Below are 15,721 nucleotides of genomic sequence, written 5' to 3'. Positions count from 1 at the left end.
AGACAAAAATCTCTACCCTCAAGGAGTTTATATTTTAACGGAGGGGAACAGACAATTTTAAAAAATAAAATTTGATGGAAAAAAATTAAAGCAGAGAAAAGGAATGGGAAATGGTGAAACTGTTTTAATTGGATATTCACCGAAGACCTTACTGAGAAGGGTCTATGTGGGAAAAGATCTAAAAAGAGAGTGGAGGGGGCACCTGGGTGGCTCAGTGGGTTGGGCCGCTGCCTTCGGCTCGGGTCATGATCTCGGGGTTCTGGGATCGAGTCCCACATCTGGCTCTCTGCTCGGCGGGGAGCCTGCTTCCCTCTCTCTCTCTCTCTGCTTACTTGTGATCTCTCTCTGTCAAATAAATAAAATCTTTTAAAAAAATAAAAAAAATAAAAAATAAAAAAATAAAAAGAGAGTGGAGTTAGGAGACATTTCAGGGAGAGGGAGCCACAAGTGTAAAGCCTCTGAGTTGAAAGAATATTCAGTTGAGCTTGAAGAACAACAAAGAGGGAAGTGTTGCTGGGTAATATGAGCAAGATCTCATGATGTCAGAGATTGGAGTGAGAGTACATGACAGTTTCATAAGGCATTGCACATATTTCAAGGACTTTGGATTTTCCTTTTTATTAGATTAGAAAACTTTGAAGGGTTTTAACCCAGGAGAGTGACATAATCTTATTTATATTTTAAAAGGATCACTGGCTGCTGTGTTAAGATTGATATTCTAGGAGTAAGGGCATAAATAGGGATAACTGGTGATAAAGAAAGAGATCACGGTGTTTACTACAGTAGTAGTAGTGATGAAGGGGGTGAAAAACAGCTGGGTTCTGTTATAGTTTGAAGGCAAAGCCAGCAGAACTTGCTGACTGATACGGTATGGGGAGTGAGGGAGAGGAGTCAAAGTGACAGCATGGTTTTTCACATGAGTGTGACTGGAAGGTTGGAATTACCATTTGCAGAACTAGGTCTATGAGAGGAACAGTTTTTTTCAGGGAAGATCAGAAGTTCAGTTTTGGACCCATTGATTGCATGATGGCCTCTGAGATTTCTAAGTAGAGATGTCTTGTAGTTAGATACAAGGTTAGAGTTCATGGGAATGTTCTTGATGTAAATTTGAAAGTCACCTGTGTATAGGTGGTTAGTTAAAGCATGAAACTGGATGATATCACCAAGAATGAGTGAAGTTGGAGAACAGGTCTAACAAAGAAGACAGGAATGGCTAGTGAGGTTGGAGGAGGCTTCTGCTCTAATTATCTGGTACTCAAAAGAGATTTGTTAAACTGAAGTGCTGACTATTAGTGTAATAAGTGACCATGCCAGGGAATAGACTGTTTGTAAAGGTTATTCTGTTTGAAAAGGTTGAGAAGAATAACTTTATTGAAACCTTAGAAAATAGGTTATTTTTATTCTTTTTAATATGTAGTACATTTAGTAACATTTACTGAGCACTTTTTAGGTGTTAATGCATTCATTTAAGTACTTTATATGTGTTTTTTAAAGATTTTATTTATTTAGGGGCACCTAGGTGGTGGCTCAGTTAGGTGTCTGCCTTCAGCTCTGGTAGTGATCCCTGGGGTCCTGGAATTGAGCCCTGCGTTGGGCTCCTTGCTCATCCGGGAGCCTGCTTTTCCCTCTCCCTCTGCCTGCCACTCTCCCTGCTTGTGCTCTGTCTCTCTCAAATAAATGAATAAAATCTTAAAAAAAAAATTTTTTTTTGTTTATTTAATGCAAGTGCTAGTGGGGGTGGGGCAGAGGGCAAGGGAGAAAGAATCTCAAGTAATCCTCTGGGAACAGAGCCCAATACAGGATGGATCTCAGGACCTGAGCTTAGACCTGAGCTTAAGTCAAGGGTTGGACACTTAACAGACTGAGCTGTCCACGAGCCCCCTAAGTGCTTTTATATGTATTAGTTAACAATAATCTTAAAAAGTCAGCACAAGGATTACCCACATTTTAAAGATGAATCTGAAGCACAGAGCAGTTAAGAAACTTGTACTATGTCGCACAGCTGGTGAATGACAGCTGGTATTTAAATTCAGGCAGTTTGGTTCTAGAGCTTCTAAGTTCAACCTTTGTATTATATTGCCCCTTTGTATTGTTGAATATTTAGAAGTAATTGTTGACATAGTATTACTAATACATACAGATATATTACTTACCATAACCCAGACACTATTCTAAGTATTTTCCATGTATTAGCTTCTTTTAATACAACAGCCCTATGAGGTATGTATTATTACCATGCCACCATTAAAGATGAAGAAGCTGAAGGCACAGGTTAAGAAACCTACCCAAAGCTTCACAGTTAAATTGGCAAAGCCAGGTTTTGAACTCAGCCTAGCTCTAGAGTCTGTGCTCCTAATCATTAAGCTGTACTTTTTCGATTGCTTTAATATATTTAAGTATGTGATAGACTTAGTATATAGTTTTTGAATCATCCATTCTTCCTTCAGAAGCCTGTACTGTCATTGTTCTGGTGTACTTCTATTGAAAACCCTGATTTATTTATATTTATTTATTTATTTATTTTTTAATTTATTTATTTGACAGAGATCACAAGTAGGCAGAGAGAGAGGGGGGAGCAGGCTCTCCGCCAAGCAGAGAGTTCGATGCGGGGCTTGATCTCAGGACCCTGGGACCATGACCTGAGCCAAAGGCAGAGGCTTTAACCCACTGAGCCACCCAGGTGCCCCAAGAAAACCCTCATTTTATTTTAATGTTTTTCTAAACTCTAGCAATTTGACCAAGACCTCTCTCTCTTTTCTGGAAACATATACCATTTAAATCTGGATTCCAGGCTTTCCCCCCCCCCCCCCCCACTCCCTTTCCTATCAAGTTTTCTTTAAATGTTTTCTTTTCCATTATTTTATCTTCATGTGTGTTGGATGTTCTTTGTTCCATAGGTAAAATTTTATTCTTATGTTTTTGTTTTACCTTTTACCCTTTATGTTTCCTACATTTTTTTTCTCACAGTGGTTTGTCTCTTTTATGCTGGTTTCAGTGTGGCTTTCATTTTTCTGATGGTTCACTTTTCTCTTTTACACTCCTGAGCTGTACCACCTCATTTTTCATCTCTGTTGTTTCTCTTTGATGGTAAATCATGGCAGTATCCTTGCTCATAATTTTTATTTGCTTTATGGCAGCATTTTTTTGATGAATATTCTTTCACTGCCATTTGTTCTCCGTTGCTCTTTGGTGATAATATTACTTATATTTGAGTATCTTGAGTTCTGGCTTAGTTACTTGCAAGAGGTTAATATGAATGGGGTGAGGAAGCATAGCTGTGTCCCAGACCAATAGGAAGTATCCTTGTTAATTATGTCTCAGGGTTAGAGCTGAGTTGTTTCAGGTTTTATTTGTGCGTACACAACAAAGATCAGAAGCTGTAGGGTTCCTTATAATGTGGACTCTAGTGCCCACAATCTTTTCTGAAAACACAGGTTTGCTGTGTTTCCTTATTTAGCTTGCCTTCTCGCCTTGGTGTAAAACTTGTCCATGTAAGTTCAGACCACAGCCATGCACCCTGGTTTTGTTTTTGCACGTGAAGGATGTTGATTTTACCTTCAGGGCTTGCCATCTATTTTGAAGAATTGTTCTCTGGCAGGTCTGTTTGAGATCTGTAGTCCTGTCTCTCAGCATCTTCCTATCCAACTTCTATTGCAATTGGCAGCCATTTCTGATATATATTGCTTTATGGTTACAATCTCTTGTGGTTTCATTAAAGGTAGTTTCGACGTGATTTCCAGAGAAAAGAACAATGGCATTTTTATTCCACCGTTTTAGAATAGGGAATGATATTTAGAGGCCTTCATAATATTTAACATTTTTTACCCCTAGGTATTTTAATGAAGGCACTGTCCTTGCGCACTATGCAGATGTCCTGGGTCTTTTGCTTAGATTGCGGCAGATTTGTTGTCATACTCACCTTCTTACAAATGCAGTGTCTTCCAGTGGTCCCTCAGGTAAGTAGATGTGATTTGTTTACACCATTATATTTGTTAAGAATATTTAAATCAGAATGAAATTTTTTGTATGGCCTATAGTGTCTATTTGTCAAATGGACATTGTTTTTAGGATAGGACATAAGTGGAATATACTCACAAATTCTTACCAATGAAATGGAATAATAGTGATGTCTTCCAGTTATACTCTTAGGTAATTGTTTCAAATTGGATCTGCCTTTTATTCTGTGGTAGTATATGCAGATTGTAATGATGCTTTTGTGTAAGATGTATTACATGGGTTAGCTACTATTTCAGCTTCTGAATTTTCTTTAAATTTAAGTCATGTTTGTCTCCTGTGATAAAAGAAGCCTAAATAAAGACTACCCAAGTAAAACTTTTCCCTATATAAGATGAACTTGTCTAATCATATTACAAATCTTGCTGTGATATTAATTTTTCAGCCTTTTCTCTAGGAAATGATACACCTGAAGAACTACGGAAAAAGTTAATAAGGAAGATGAAGTTAATTCTGAGCTCAGGTTCTGATGAAGAATGTGCAATTTGCTTGGATTCTTTAACAGTTCCTGTCATAACACATTGTGCACATGTCTTTTGTAAACCCTGTATTTGCCAAGTCATTCAGAATGAGCAGGTTAGTTTTGTACTAGGTACAGATTCAGTGTTTGACAGAGTGGTCCACTAGTCATTCTTGAATGTAATGAAACCTAAGTCCAACAGACTAAAGAGTTTTGCACTTGGATTTACTAGTGCATGTTTTATGGTTAATTATGTATGTCAGTGTTTCATATTGATATATTTCTTATAATTAAGCTCTTTTAAACGTGAAAAGACAGTACACTTTTAGAGGCATGATCAGTTAGTATCCTAGTTCTGTTGGTAAGATCATTGCTATCTAATAAATAGATCAATAATGTGAGACACAAAGGTAATTTTAAATTTTCTAGTAGAAATAGATGAAGTTAATGACATTTTTATCTAATTTATCTAAAATATAAAAATTACTGAGATAATATGCATGGTTTTTTAACTTAAGTGTTCAAAGTCTGGTGATATTGTACACATAGAGCATATCTCAGTTTGGCTTCACCACAGTTCAAGGGCTTAATTGCCTCATTTGTTTATTGGATAAGGTAGGCCTGGATTCTTATGTATGGTATAATTTTTTGAAGTGGAATAATCCTTTAAGCAGTTCTTCAGCAGAGGTAGAGGTATATTTGTTTTTAAACATTTTCATTGGTATACATATAGAAAAAAATGCACAAGTCATGATTGTACAGTTGAGTGAATTAATGAAGTAAAAACATCCATGTAACCACTATCCTGGTCTTCTTGTGTCCCCTTCTAATCAGTTACCTTTTCCCTCCTCCCTAAAGGTAACTGCATTGTACTTTTAACATTGTTTCAGTTTCAGATTTTTTTTTTTTTTTTTTTTTTTTTGGTAACGGTATTTGGTATATAGTAATGTAGGACATATTAGCATGTCTTGGTTGGTACAAATGGACACAACAAATACTGCTTTGAATGAGTCTGATAGGATTTAACAGGTCTACACTAGCTTTATAAGCCATTAGGAAGGATTTTTTTTTTTCCTTCTAAAAACAGTTCCAAATAGTGTGCTGTATTGTAGTTAGGTTCAAGATACTGTTACTCATGGTTTCTTTACTTGTCTGCAAATAGTACAGTTCACCATGAACAATGTAGGAGTTAGGGGTGCCGACCCCCTGTGCAGTTGAAAATCTGCCTATCACTTTTGACTCCTATAAAACTTCTGTCTACTGTTGACTAGACGCCTTACCAATAACAGTTAACACATATTTTTATGTTATATGTGGTATTTACTTTTTGAAGTTTTTATTTAAGTAATCTCTACAGCCAATGTAGAGACTCACACTCATGACCCCAAGATCAAGAATTGCATGCTCCTCCAACTAAGCCAGCTCGGTGCCCCTATATGTGGTATTCTTAAAGTAAGCTAGAGAAAATACTAAAATGATAAGAGAATGTCCATTTATATTGTACTATATATATATATATGTGTGTGTATGTGTGTGTGTGTGTGTATATATGTATATACTATACATAATATATATTATTATTTATAAATACTGTGCTGTATTTATTGAAAAAAATCCTACTATAAGTGGACCTCTGGAGTTCAGACCATGTTCCAGAGCAAATTGTATTATAATACAATTGAAGTTCCTGCTGTTAGTCAAGATTACATACCATACTTTAGCTCCCTTTTTTACCCAGTCCCACTTAACACATAGGAATGTTACATCTGCCTGGAGTTCAGCATGTACAAATTTATCTCAAATGGATGAATCTAATAAAAAGTCTAAGAAAGTGCTAGCTATTAAGGATATAGAATTTATCATCTTTTTAAAAATTTTAGGGAAATTTATATTTTTTCCTCTGATAAACTTCACTCATATCTTACTCTTTCTTATACAGCCACATGCTAAATGTCCTTTGTGCAGAAATGATATACATGGAGACAATTTATTAGAATGCCCTCCAGAAGAATTGGCATGTGACACTGAGAAAAAGTCTAATATGGAATGGACATCCAGTTCAAAGGTAAAATACACATGGGCAAATATTTGAGTATTTGTTTTACATTTATAAAAGGATACCGTGTCTTGGGCACCTGGGTAGCTCAGTTAGTTGGGCCTCTGCCTTCAGCTCAGGTCCTGGGATTGAGCCCCGTGTCAGGCTCCCTGCTCAGTGTGGAGGCTGCTTCTCTTCCTCCCTCTGCCTGTCCCCACTGTTTGTGCTCTGTCTCACCCTCTAATAAATAGAATCTTTTTTTTTTTCTTTTTAAAAGGATACCATGTCTTAAAATAATTCTGCTTTTAACCCTATCATTAGAATATTATACTCTGTTGGTGTTAACATTTTTACTTCTAGTGGTGAGTTTGAGAGGAAAGGAGCTTCAGTTTGAGTGCATTCTTTCAATCTTAATTTTTAAAAACATTAGTTTTCTTTTACTTTGGCATTTTAGGGAATGGGGCAGGAACGTTCTTTTCCTAATTTAAAAAAGTTGTATGTATTTTGCCTATTCAAAATAGAATCTAATGGGTGTCCTCGTTTTTGTTTTTTTTTTTTCAGATTAATGCTCTAATGCATGCACTGATTGACTTAAGAAAGAAGAACCCCAACATAAAAAGTTTAGTTGTTTCTCAGTTTACAACATTCCTGTCTTTAATAGAAACACCACTCAGGTAAATTCAATATTGATGGTCACTTTGAGTGAAAGGATTTTGTGTGTTTTGATTTGGTTAGCAAAAAATGTTTTACCAGTTATATTCATTTCATCTATCTAAAATGACAGAGTCACAATAAAGAATATTTTCTGGGAGAATAGGATTTTAAAGATTTAGTCCTGACTTTATCAGAAAAAAACTGGAGAGCATGACATGTTAGTAGATGGGTTAGTATATATTTGTCAAACTAAATGAGTAGAAGAATTGGTTGAATGAACAGATTTGTAATTACTTACATTTTTAAAAATCGAATGGAAAGTGTTACTTGTCTTTTTTGTCCCTCCACAGAGCCTCTGGATTTGTGTTTACTCGTTTGGATGGTTCCATGGCACAGAAGAAAAGAGTTGAATCAATTCAGTGTTTTCAAAACACTGAAGCAGGATCTCCAACCATAATGCTTCTATCCTTAAAAGCAGGTGGAGTTGGTCTGAATCTTTCTGCAGCTTCTCGAGTGTTTTTAATGGATCCAGTAAGTAGTTCTGTAGACTTTTTGGTATGTTATTAAACTTTAAAAAAAATAAACTATTTGGTAGATACCATCATAGTTGTAACTGATTGTGAAAATTCTTGGGAAAAATAGTAACTTGGTAAATGTGTAATGAGGACTTTAAGTGCTTTACATACACCAACTGAAATTCTCACAATATCTCTAGGATATCCCTAGGATGGATCCTTATGAAGTTTTATTATTGTCCTTATTTTATTATTGTCCTTATTTTTACTTCTCTGAAGCACAGAGAAGTAAAATAACTTGCCCAGCCTCATGCAGTAATATGCAAACCAGGATTCCATGTTCTTAATTTCTGTGGTTTTCTGCTTCCATATATAAAATTAGTTTCTATTAACTAATAGAAAGTGTAGTGGTTTCATTCATTTGGCCAACAAATAATGTGAATCCTACATTGTGTCAGGGATTCTTACAGGCACCAGGAATCTGGCTATAAACAAGGGAGACAAAGTAGCTACCATCGTGATTTTAATGGTTTCGTTTTAATGTGCAAAAAATTAGGTAAACTACAATTTTTCACCTCTGTGCTCAGAGATTAAGGAGTTCTTGCATGAGACCCAGGAAACTGCATTTTTATAAAGATCATAGGTGATTCAGGTGGAGGTGGTCCAGCATCACAGTTTTAGAAACTAATGCCATTAATGAACATTGTGGATAAATGTTAGCATCTAGTACAGGTCACTTGTAGTTGTACAATACAGATCTAGCTGTAGAGTGGGAGCTAAAATTCATTCTGAACTTTATTCACCAAACTGATCTAGGAGAAGCATGCAGAGAGGAGCAGCACCTTCTTCTAACTGCACATAGAGCTGCAGGCACTCTGGAGTAATTCAGTTTCTAATTTGCACTGGGTTACTGTGTCAGGGCCAGAGGCAACCCTATTTGCTATTTCTGTGATTCACAGATTTAAGATTTGTAGTTCTGGCTTGTTACCTGAAATTCAGAAAATTTCATTAACAAAGTTCACTGAGATACAAATTTGAGTTATTCTGATTAGGCTAGCTAGTTCATGCATACACCCATTACCAAGGCTTTATCCTCTGCTGGGGGTAACCTCCCCAGTGAAATACCGAACAGAACCGTATTTTGACATTCACAGATTTCATATTGATGTTATGGATGGCAGTGATCTATCGTATTTTCTTGCCTTAGTTCTGTGGATGAAGTTTTAAATCTTTGCTAGAGTTTTAATATTTTATGGTTATTATAAAAAAGTCATTGTAATTGCATATTAAGTTATATTAACTAACCTGATGGTAATCTTAGATGATTTTTGGACAAATTCCCAAATTACTTGCTTCTTTTGCTATAATCTTAGTATCTGATACAGAAAAGGTTGTCAATACCAAATACAGTATTATAAAGCTGATCACAGACTGTACTCTTTAGTAGTTTAAAAGAACTGCTAGAATGTTTTAGCAGTTCATAGTAAATTTTCATTGAACACTTCAAATGTTTCTACCTTTGAAATGAAAGCCAGGTCCCAGGAAAATAAGATTAAATCAAAATACTTTACTCATGAAAATATTCTACCTTTTCATGGGATGTTGCATTAGAATTAAGATGTATTTTAAATATTCAATTTTGGGCTTTTGATAAAGTTAATTACCTTCCTTCATCAGTACTGCTGAAAATGGAAGCTATCAGTTTTATATTATCATGAGATAAATTTGATCCCTGGCAGGGGTACCTAGGTAGCTCAGTTGGTTAGGCATCCCACTCTTGATCTCAGGTCAGGTCTTGATCTCAGGGTTTTGAATTCAAGCCCTGTATTGGGGTCCATGCTGGGCATGAGCCTACTTAAAAAAAAATTTTGACTCGGTAGTCATACTAGATATATATTGCCAGCTCACTAGAACGTTCCTTGATAAAATAGAAGACAACAGAAAGGAACATGTACCTGGGCTCTTGGTAATAACAGTTTCAATATGTATTCAATCGTGAAATACAGAATATACATAAAATGTGATACTTTTAGAAAATTGTAAGCTAAGTATATTCTTAAAATCTGACTTCTATATGAAAAATCACCCAATACTTAAGTTACAATAATAGTAAAATCTCCTTTTCCCTAGAGCTCATGGGAACTTTATTTTTTAAGAGCTAGGGATGATGGGAGGGAGACTCTACGCTTAGCACAGAGCCAGATGTGGGGCCCAGTCTCACGACCCCTAGTGTAAGACCAAGTCAAAATCAACAGTCAGATGCCTAGCCAACTGAGCCACCCAGGTACCCATCAATGGAACTTTAAACAGAAGAAAATAACAGCCTGAGTATGAATCACACTATAAACTTGTCATCAACATAGGCATTTGCGATTTTGTTACATTTTCAGGTGGTACTTTGCTGTATAACGTTTCCTTTGCCCTAAACATCCTTTAAGAATCATCCCGTAGTTTAAAATTTAATGATGGCTAACCTTGATAGTTCATTACAGTTATTTCCAAACCACTTGACTCCTGTCTTTCTAGACAGAAGAATTCTGTATTGTTTTGCTTATTTTTTTTCTTTGCTTGTTTCATTCTTCACTTTAAGACAGTCCCCATGATAATACTTGTATTTAATGAGTTAATGTTATTTTAGTTCAATTTTAAAGTCAGATTCAAATATAGATACAGAAAATTACATCAACAAAGCCTTTAATTTTTAGTACTTTTGATTACTCCTGAAATCTTTTTTTGTGCTTTTATTTAACAAATGGAAGAAAGTGAAAGAAAAAGAATCAAAAGATCAGCAAAAGGGGAGAACACTTTTTCATAAATGGAATAAATTACATCTTTTCTGACATAAATTAAGTCATTTAAGGATATGCAACCTTTCTTTTTCCTTCGTTAAGCAGACATAGATCAGTTTTAAAGTGGAAAAAGTACTATTTGATTACTTAAGCATTGGGTGATTGCTGTGTGCTTTCTATGTATCAGGCACTGTATTAGATACTAGAAGCAGTGCAGTGAAATGATGGGGAAGAATACCTGCCTGTCATAGTTGGGGGTGGGGTATATTTTTTTCCCCAGAGCATTTAGGTCAGTTTCTGAATTCCGTCAGAAAAATCTGAGTCAGTAAAAGGTGAATGAGTAATATTGAAATGAAAGGAATTGGGCAGAACACTCACAGATCAGGGTGGTAATAAAGCAATTCATATTCTTGTTAGGCCTGGAATCCAGCTGCTGAAGATCAGTGCTTTGACAGATGCCATAGACTTGGACAGAAGCAAGAAGTTATCATCACAAAAGTGAGTTTTTAAGCCATCTGTTTTAAAATTAGGTTGATGAGGTTTTTAAGATTATACAAATAATGCATGAATGTATTATTATGAAAGACTGCAGTAGAATTAGGCAGAACAAAGTATGAAGGTCAGCTTTAATCTCCTCTAGAGGAAACTACTATCAGTAGTTTTACATGTTATTCAAAGTCTCTTTCTCAGTGTTTACATAGATTCATTTGTATGTCTCTCCTTTAAAAATGTCTTTTAAGGTAAATAAGATCATCCTTTATTATTCTGCAGCATACTTTGCTCCCTTAACAGTATATATTGGGAACCACCCATGTAAGTACACTACCATAAAAGTACATATAAAACCTATTTTTTTCATATATAGTAAAACATACAGAATATTTACCATTTTTTCTAAAGTGTACACTTAAGAGGCATTACATACTTTCACACCGATGTGTAATTTTTCAACATCATCTGTCCCTAGAACTTTTTCATCTCAAATTGAAACTCAGCCCTCAGCAACCACCTTTATACTTTCTGTGAATTTAATGACTCTACAAACCCGTTCTTTTTAACATCATATATAGATACATCATAATTTAGCTGGTCTAATATTTTGCTAATAAAAACAGTTCCATAATGAGAATTATATTATATGCAAGTACTTCTTCAAGATTAAGAAAACTAGAATTCTGGGGGTACCTGGGTAGCTCAGTTAAACAGCTGCCTTTGGCTCAGGTCATGATCTCAGGATCCTGGGATCCAGCCCTGTGTTGGGTCTCTGCTCAGTGGGGAGTCTGCTTCTTCCTCTGCCCAACTGCCTCTTGCCCCCTATGGGCTTTCTCTGAAATAAAATCTTTTTTAAAAAAAAGAAAACTAAATTCTGGATTTAGGATTCTTTAAACTTTGCTTTCTAAACAGACTTAAAGATGTATGAGAATGACGTAAGTTTTTGCTTATGTGACGGTCAGAAAAGTGCTCCTTTAATTTCTGTACACCTAAGACCTTGAGCATATTTATTTTTCACTAATCTGTTGTCAGTTAATATTTTTTTCGGTGAATTGTTTTTTTTTCCCAGTTTTCAAAAGTACTAAATATAGTTTTATAAAAGACTCCTTTATACATTGATTTTAAATTTGTTACATTAGAAATGGTTTATTTCAAACTTTTCTTTGAACTGGATGTGTTTTTTCATGAAAAAGCTTCAAAATTTTTAAGTATATCTTTTTTTTCTACTGATTTGAAATGTCACTTTTATCATAAACTAATTTGTATATATTAATGTGAATCTCTTTCCAGACTTTGTGTTTCTATTTCATTGATTTCTTTTCCTATTCCTGGGACATTACTATTAAAAGTACTATGGTTTTCTAAAGTATGCTTTTGTATCTAGCAGGGCAGAGTGCTCTCATTACCCTTCTTTTTGGAAATTCGTTAATACAATTACTTACTCTTAAACTGAATTTTGGATTTAGGTTACCAGATCTCATTTAAGAAATCTTACTTGGGATTTATTGAAGTTATGATTAATTTGAGAATGATCTTTATAAATATATATAAACACTCCTTATGAGTAAGGAGTGTTCCCATACAAGAATTTAGTCTCTTCATTTTTTTAGGTCTTTTATGTATTTCAGTAATGTTGTATAGTTATTACAGTAACTAGACCTCTATGCAGTGTTGACTAATAGTAGTGATAGTAATTCTTGAACTGTTCCTTTTATTGTTTTACACTGTGACTCCATTGTTCTTGGTAAGTTTCCAGTGGATACACTCAAGACTAAGGGACATTTATTTATAGGTTAATGAAGATTTTTTTTAATCAAGGTTTTTATCAGAAATGCTTCTTAAGCATCAGTTGCAAAGATATTTTTTTCTTTACTCCATGTTTTAAATTAAACCAGATAAAGGCACATTCTTGCATTTCTGGGAGAATCTCATTTGGCTATTTAATTTAAAGATAATGCTAAATTTATCTTGCAAGTATTCCAGAGTTGCCTATAAAGTTTGCTGGTTTGGTGCTGTTCTTAAGATGTAACTTAAGGCCTTACAGCCATATTCTTTATACAAGAAAACCATATGAGTGATAAGGGAAAGCAGTGTTCAGCTCTGGTTATTCTACTGTATTCTAAGTATGCTTACTGCATATTGAGAAAAAATTATTAGATTAGATATTAGATTATGTGTATTATAAAGATTATTAACCAATTTTGAAAGCTATGTAATATACTGTAAGAAAGCAAATTTTTTTATAGTGGACTAACATTTCAACATGTCTTTTCATTTTTTTCCATTGAAGATTTTAAATACTGTGACCTAAAAAGTATTTTTTTTTTTTTTTTTAAGTTCATTGTGAAGGATTCTGTTGAAGAAAATATGCTGAAAATACAAAACACAAAGAGAGAACTTGCTGCTGGAGCCTTTGGAACTAAGAAAACAAATGCTAATGAAATGAAACAAGCTAAAATTAATGAAATCAGAACTTTAATTGATTTATAATTTGTGGGATTTTGGTAAGGTCAGTTTGATTAGATATATACTGAAATTTTGGAAATCAGAAAATAGTGTTTTAGAAATGAGATCTAGAGTATGTCTTCTAAAAGAAGTGTATCATTTTATATTAGTAAAGTATTACTGATAATCTCTTCTATATATGAACCTATTTTTAATATTTCAAATAGCAATAAGTTCTGTTATATACTGTGGCCTAAAATAATTTTTTGAGAAAGTTACTTTGTTATTCAGCTTTTCATAGTGTCTTTGCTGAGTATTTTCATATCTTTCAAGTACTCAGCTTTTTCATATTTCAAATAAGGTCAAACCTTTTATACTTTTGACCAAATAAAGAGTTATTTTCTGTGTTGGACACATCTGGTTAATCACTAGAGCCTTCCATTTGTGATGTGATGGATTCACAGTCCTTGTAAATGGTTAATACATAGACTATATACAAGAGATTTTATTACTTTAAAAAACCACATTTGCATTCCAGAATCAAACCTTAAATGAGAGACTGAAGTCCAGGTTAGCAAGTTAACTTACATTTTTTTTTAACAGTTTGAGATCTAATTCACATATGTAATTTGCAGTTTTTATGTTTATGAAAATATTAGGGACTGTGTTAGAATACTATTTTTCTCCAGTTTTAGTGAAGTAGTACTATTATTGTTTAAATGTAATTCAATGTGTTAGTGTGTAAATACAGTCTGTAGGGGTGAGAAGGAACCAATTCTACCCAGTTTGAATATTTAAATTATGGAAGTGCTGAATAGATATTTCTATATATAGAGATAATTTTTATTTATGTAGCTTTTTTTTAAAAAAATAACTTTATAAATTTTTATAATTCAGAAGACTACTATATGTGAGAGGCGTGATATCTGGATGGAAGTTGGGCTGGATGACCTCCAAAATCGTTTCAACTCTTAAAGACATCTTAATCCTGAATGGAAAAATTTCTTTGTTACTGTGTTTAGAATCAGACATTGATTTTGGAACTTCAGTAATTTCACCCTATTTATCTATAAAATTAGTTCTCTTTTTCTTGTTAATAATCAGACACAGTAGTTGCCGTGGCATTCTAGATGACTCTTTGAGTCACATTTAAACAAGCTCTACATTGGCAATCACGTTAGTGTTTTTCCTTAAGGGGAACTTTTTAATCCAAAGAAAGATTACTGTACAGGAGAAGCTTCCTGTTTGACCATGCAGACTTAAGAACACTTTTCATTTTACTTTTAAAGGTGAGCTTGGAGGCAGTGTTGTGTTCTAGTGCATACATCTAGATATGTGCTAAATCTGTCAATCTAAATTCTCCCCTCCCTGTGCTTGGTCTTGTGCTCCAAGGGAGCAGTGGATTAGACCGCAAGAATCTTTCCAGCCCTTTTTCTCTTTGGCAGCAGGTAAGGCAGAGGGCTGGTTAAAAGATCAGCAGACCTTTCTGTATGGGTAAGAGTGGAATAGAAATTGGGGTTGGTCCATTAGCATTAGGAGCAATAGGAAATTTCTTTACCTTGTAGAACTAGCATTACACAAAAAAAAATCAGGTTGATGAAAATCTCATGAAATACAGTATGTGGATTTCTATATACCAATACTCCCATGAGATTAAGTACAAAAAGAATTTTCAGCAAAAATATATACACTTCTCTTGCTTACAAAAGCAAAGCCTCGCAAACTCACTGTAAAAGAGTTTGCTTGCTTCTTTACCCATTTATAGACTTGTGTTTTTAAGCATTCATAATGATAAATTTGGCAAGTCATTTAAAAAAATACCTGTTTTTGTACAGTCCTCTTAAATGGTGTTAAAATTCATCCTAAGATTATATATAAACCACCAAAATGAAAAGTTCGTATTATGCTCTGCTGTTAATTCTGTTTCATCATTATGTAGAGTAATAGCTTTAGAAGTATCTTGAAGACATTGTATTCCCACTTGTGGTTCAAACTGAATTTTGTGGTTCAAACTGGATTTTTGTTTTAAAATCAATAAAGTTTTAAAAATCAGCTTCTATGCCGTAATTTTTGTGCCTTTTTCCTTGAAGAAAATTTTTATAAATCTCACACTTCTGTGAAGATACCTACTTTACACCATTGTTTTTTACTGACAGTACATAAAAAGTACTGTAACAAGTTTATTCTTAGCACCTTTATTTTGCTCAACTTGAATTTGTTTAGAAAACAGTGTGTATATTTTAAAGTTAAGTGTCTTGATCTTCTAAAACATTGGTTCCAGTTATTTTCCTCATCTACCAGGAAAAAAATACTTCTA

General features: G+C 34.3%; 1 protein-coding gene across 1 annotated transcript in view; it reads left to right on the top strand.

Annotated features, from left to right (window-relative positions):
- HLTF (helicase like transcription factor) overlaps nucleotides 1-15,448 on the top strand; it is a 54,211-nt gene extending 38,763 nt beyond the window's left edge. The window contains exons 19-26 of the mRNA XM_080796536.1: nucleotides 3,832-3,956; nucleotides 4,400-4,590; nucleotides 6,414-6,539; nucleotides 7,071-7,183; nucleotides 7,514-7,694; nucleotides 10,885-10,965; nucleotides 13,297-13,463; nucleotides 14,302-15,448. Coding sequence (XP_080652662.1) covers nucleotides 3,832-3,956; nucleotides 4,400-4,590; nucleotides 6,414-6,539; nucleotides 7,071-7,183; nucleotides 7,514-7,694; nucleotides 10,885-10,965; nucleotides 13,297-13,449 — 970 coding nt within the window. The 3' untranslated portion in view covers nucleotides 13,450-13,463; nucleotides 14,302-15,448. The remainder of the gene's footprint in view (nucleotides 1-3,831; nucleotides 3,957-4,399; nucleotides 4,591-6,413; nucleotides 6,540-7,070; nucleotides 7,184-7,513; nucleotides 7,695-10,884; nucleotides 10,966-13,296; nucleotides 13,464-14,301) is intronic.
- The last annotated feature ends 273 nt before the right edge of the window (nucleotides 15,449-15,721 follow it).

Source organism: Martes martes, assembly GCF_963455335.1.
Source record: "Martes martes genome assembly, chromosome: 1".
Classification (NCBI taxonomy): domain Eukaryota; kingdom Metazoa; phylum Chordata; class Mammalia; order Carnivora; family Mustelidae; genus Martes; species Martes martes.
Note: the sequence above shows the minus strand (reverse complement) of the source record. Positions and strands in the feature narration are given on the sequence as shown.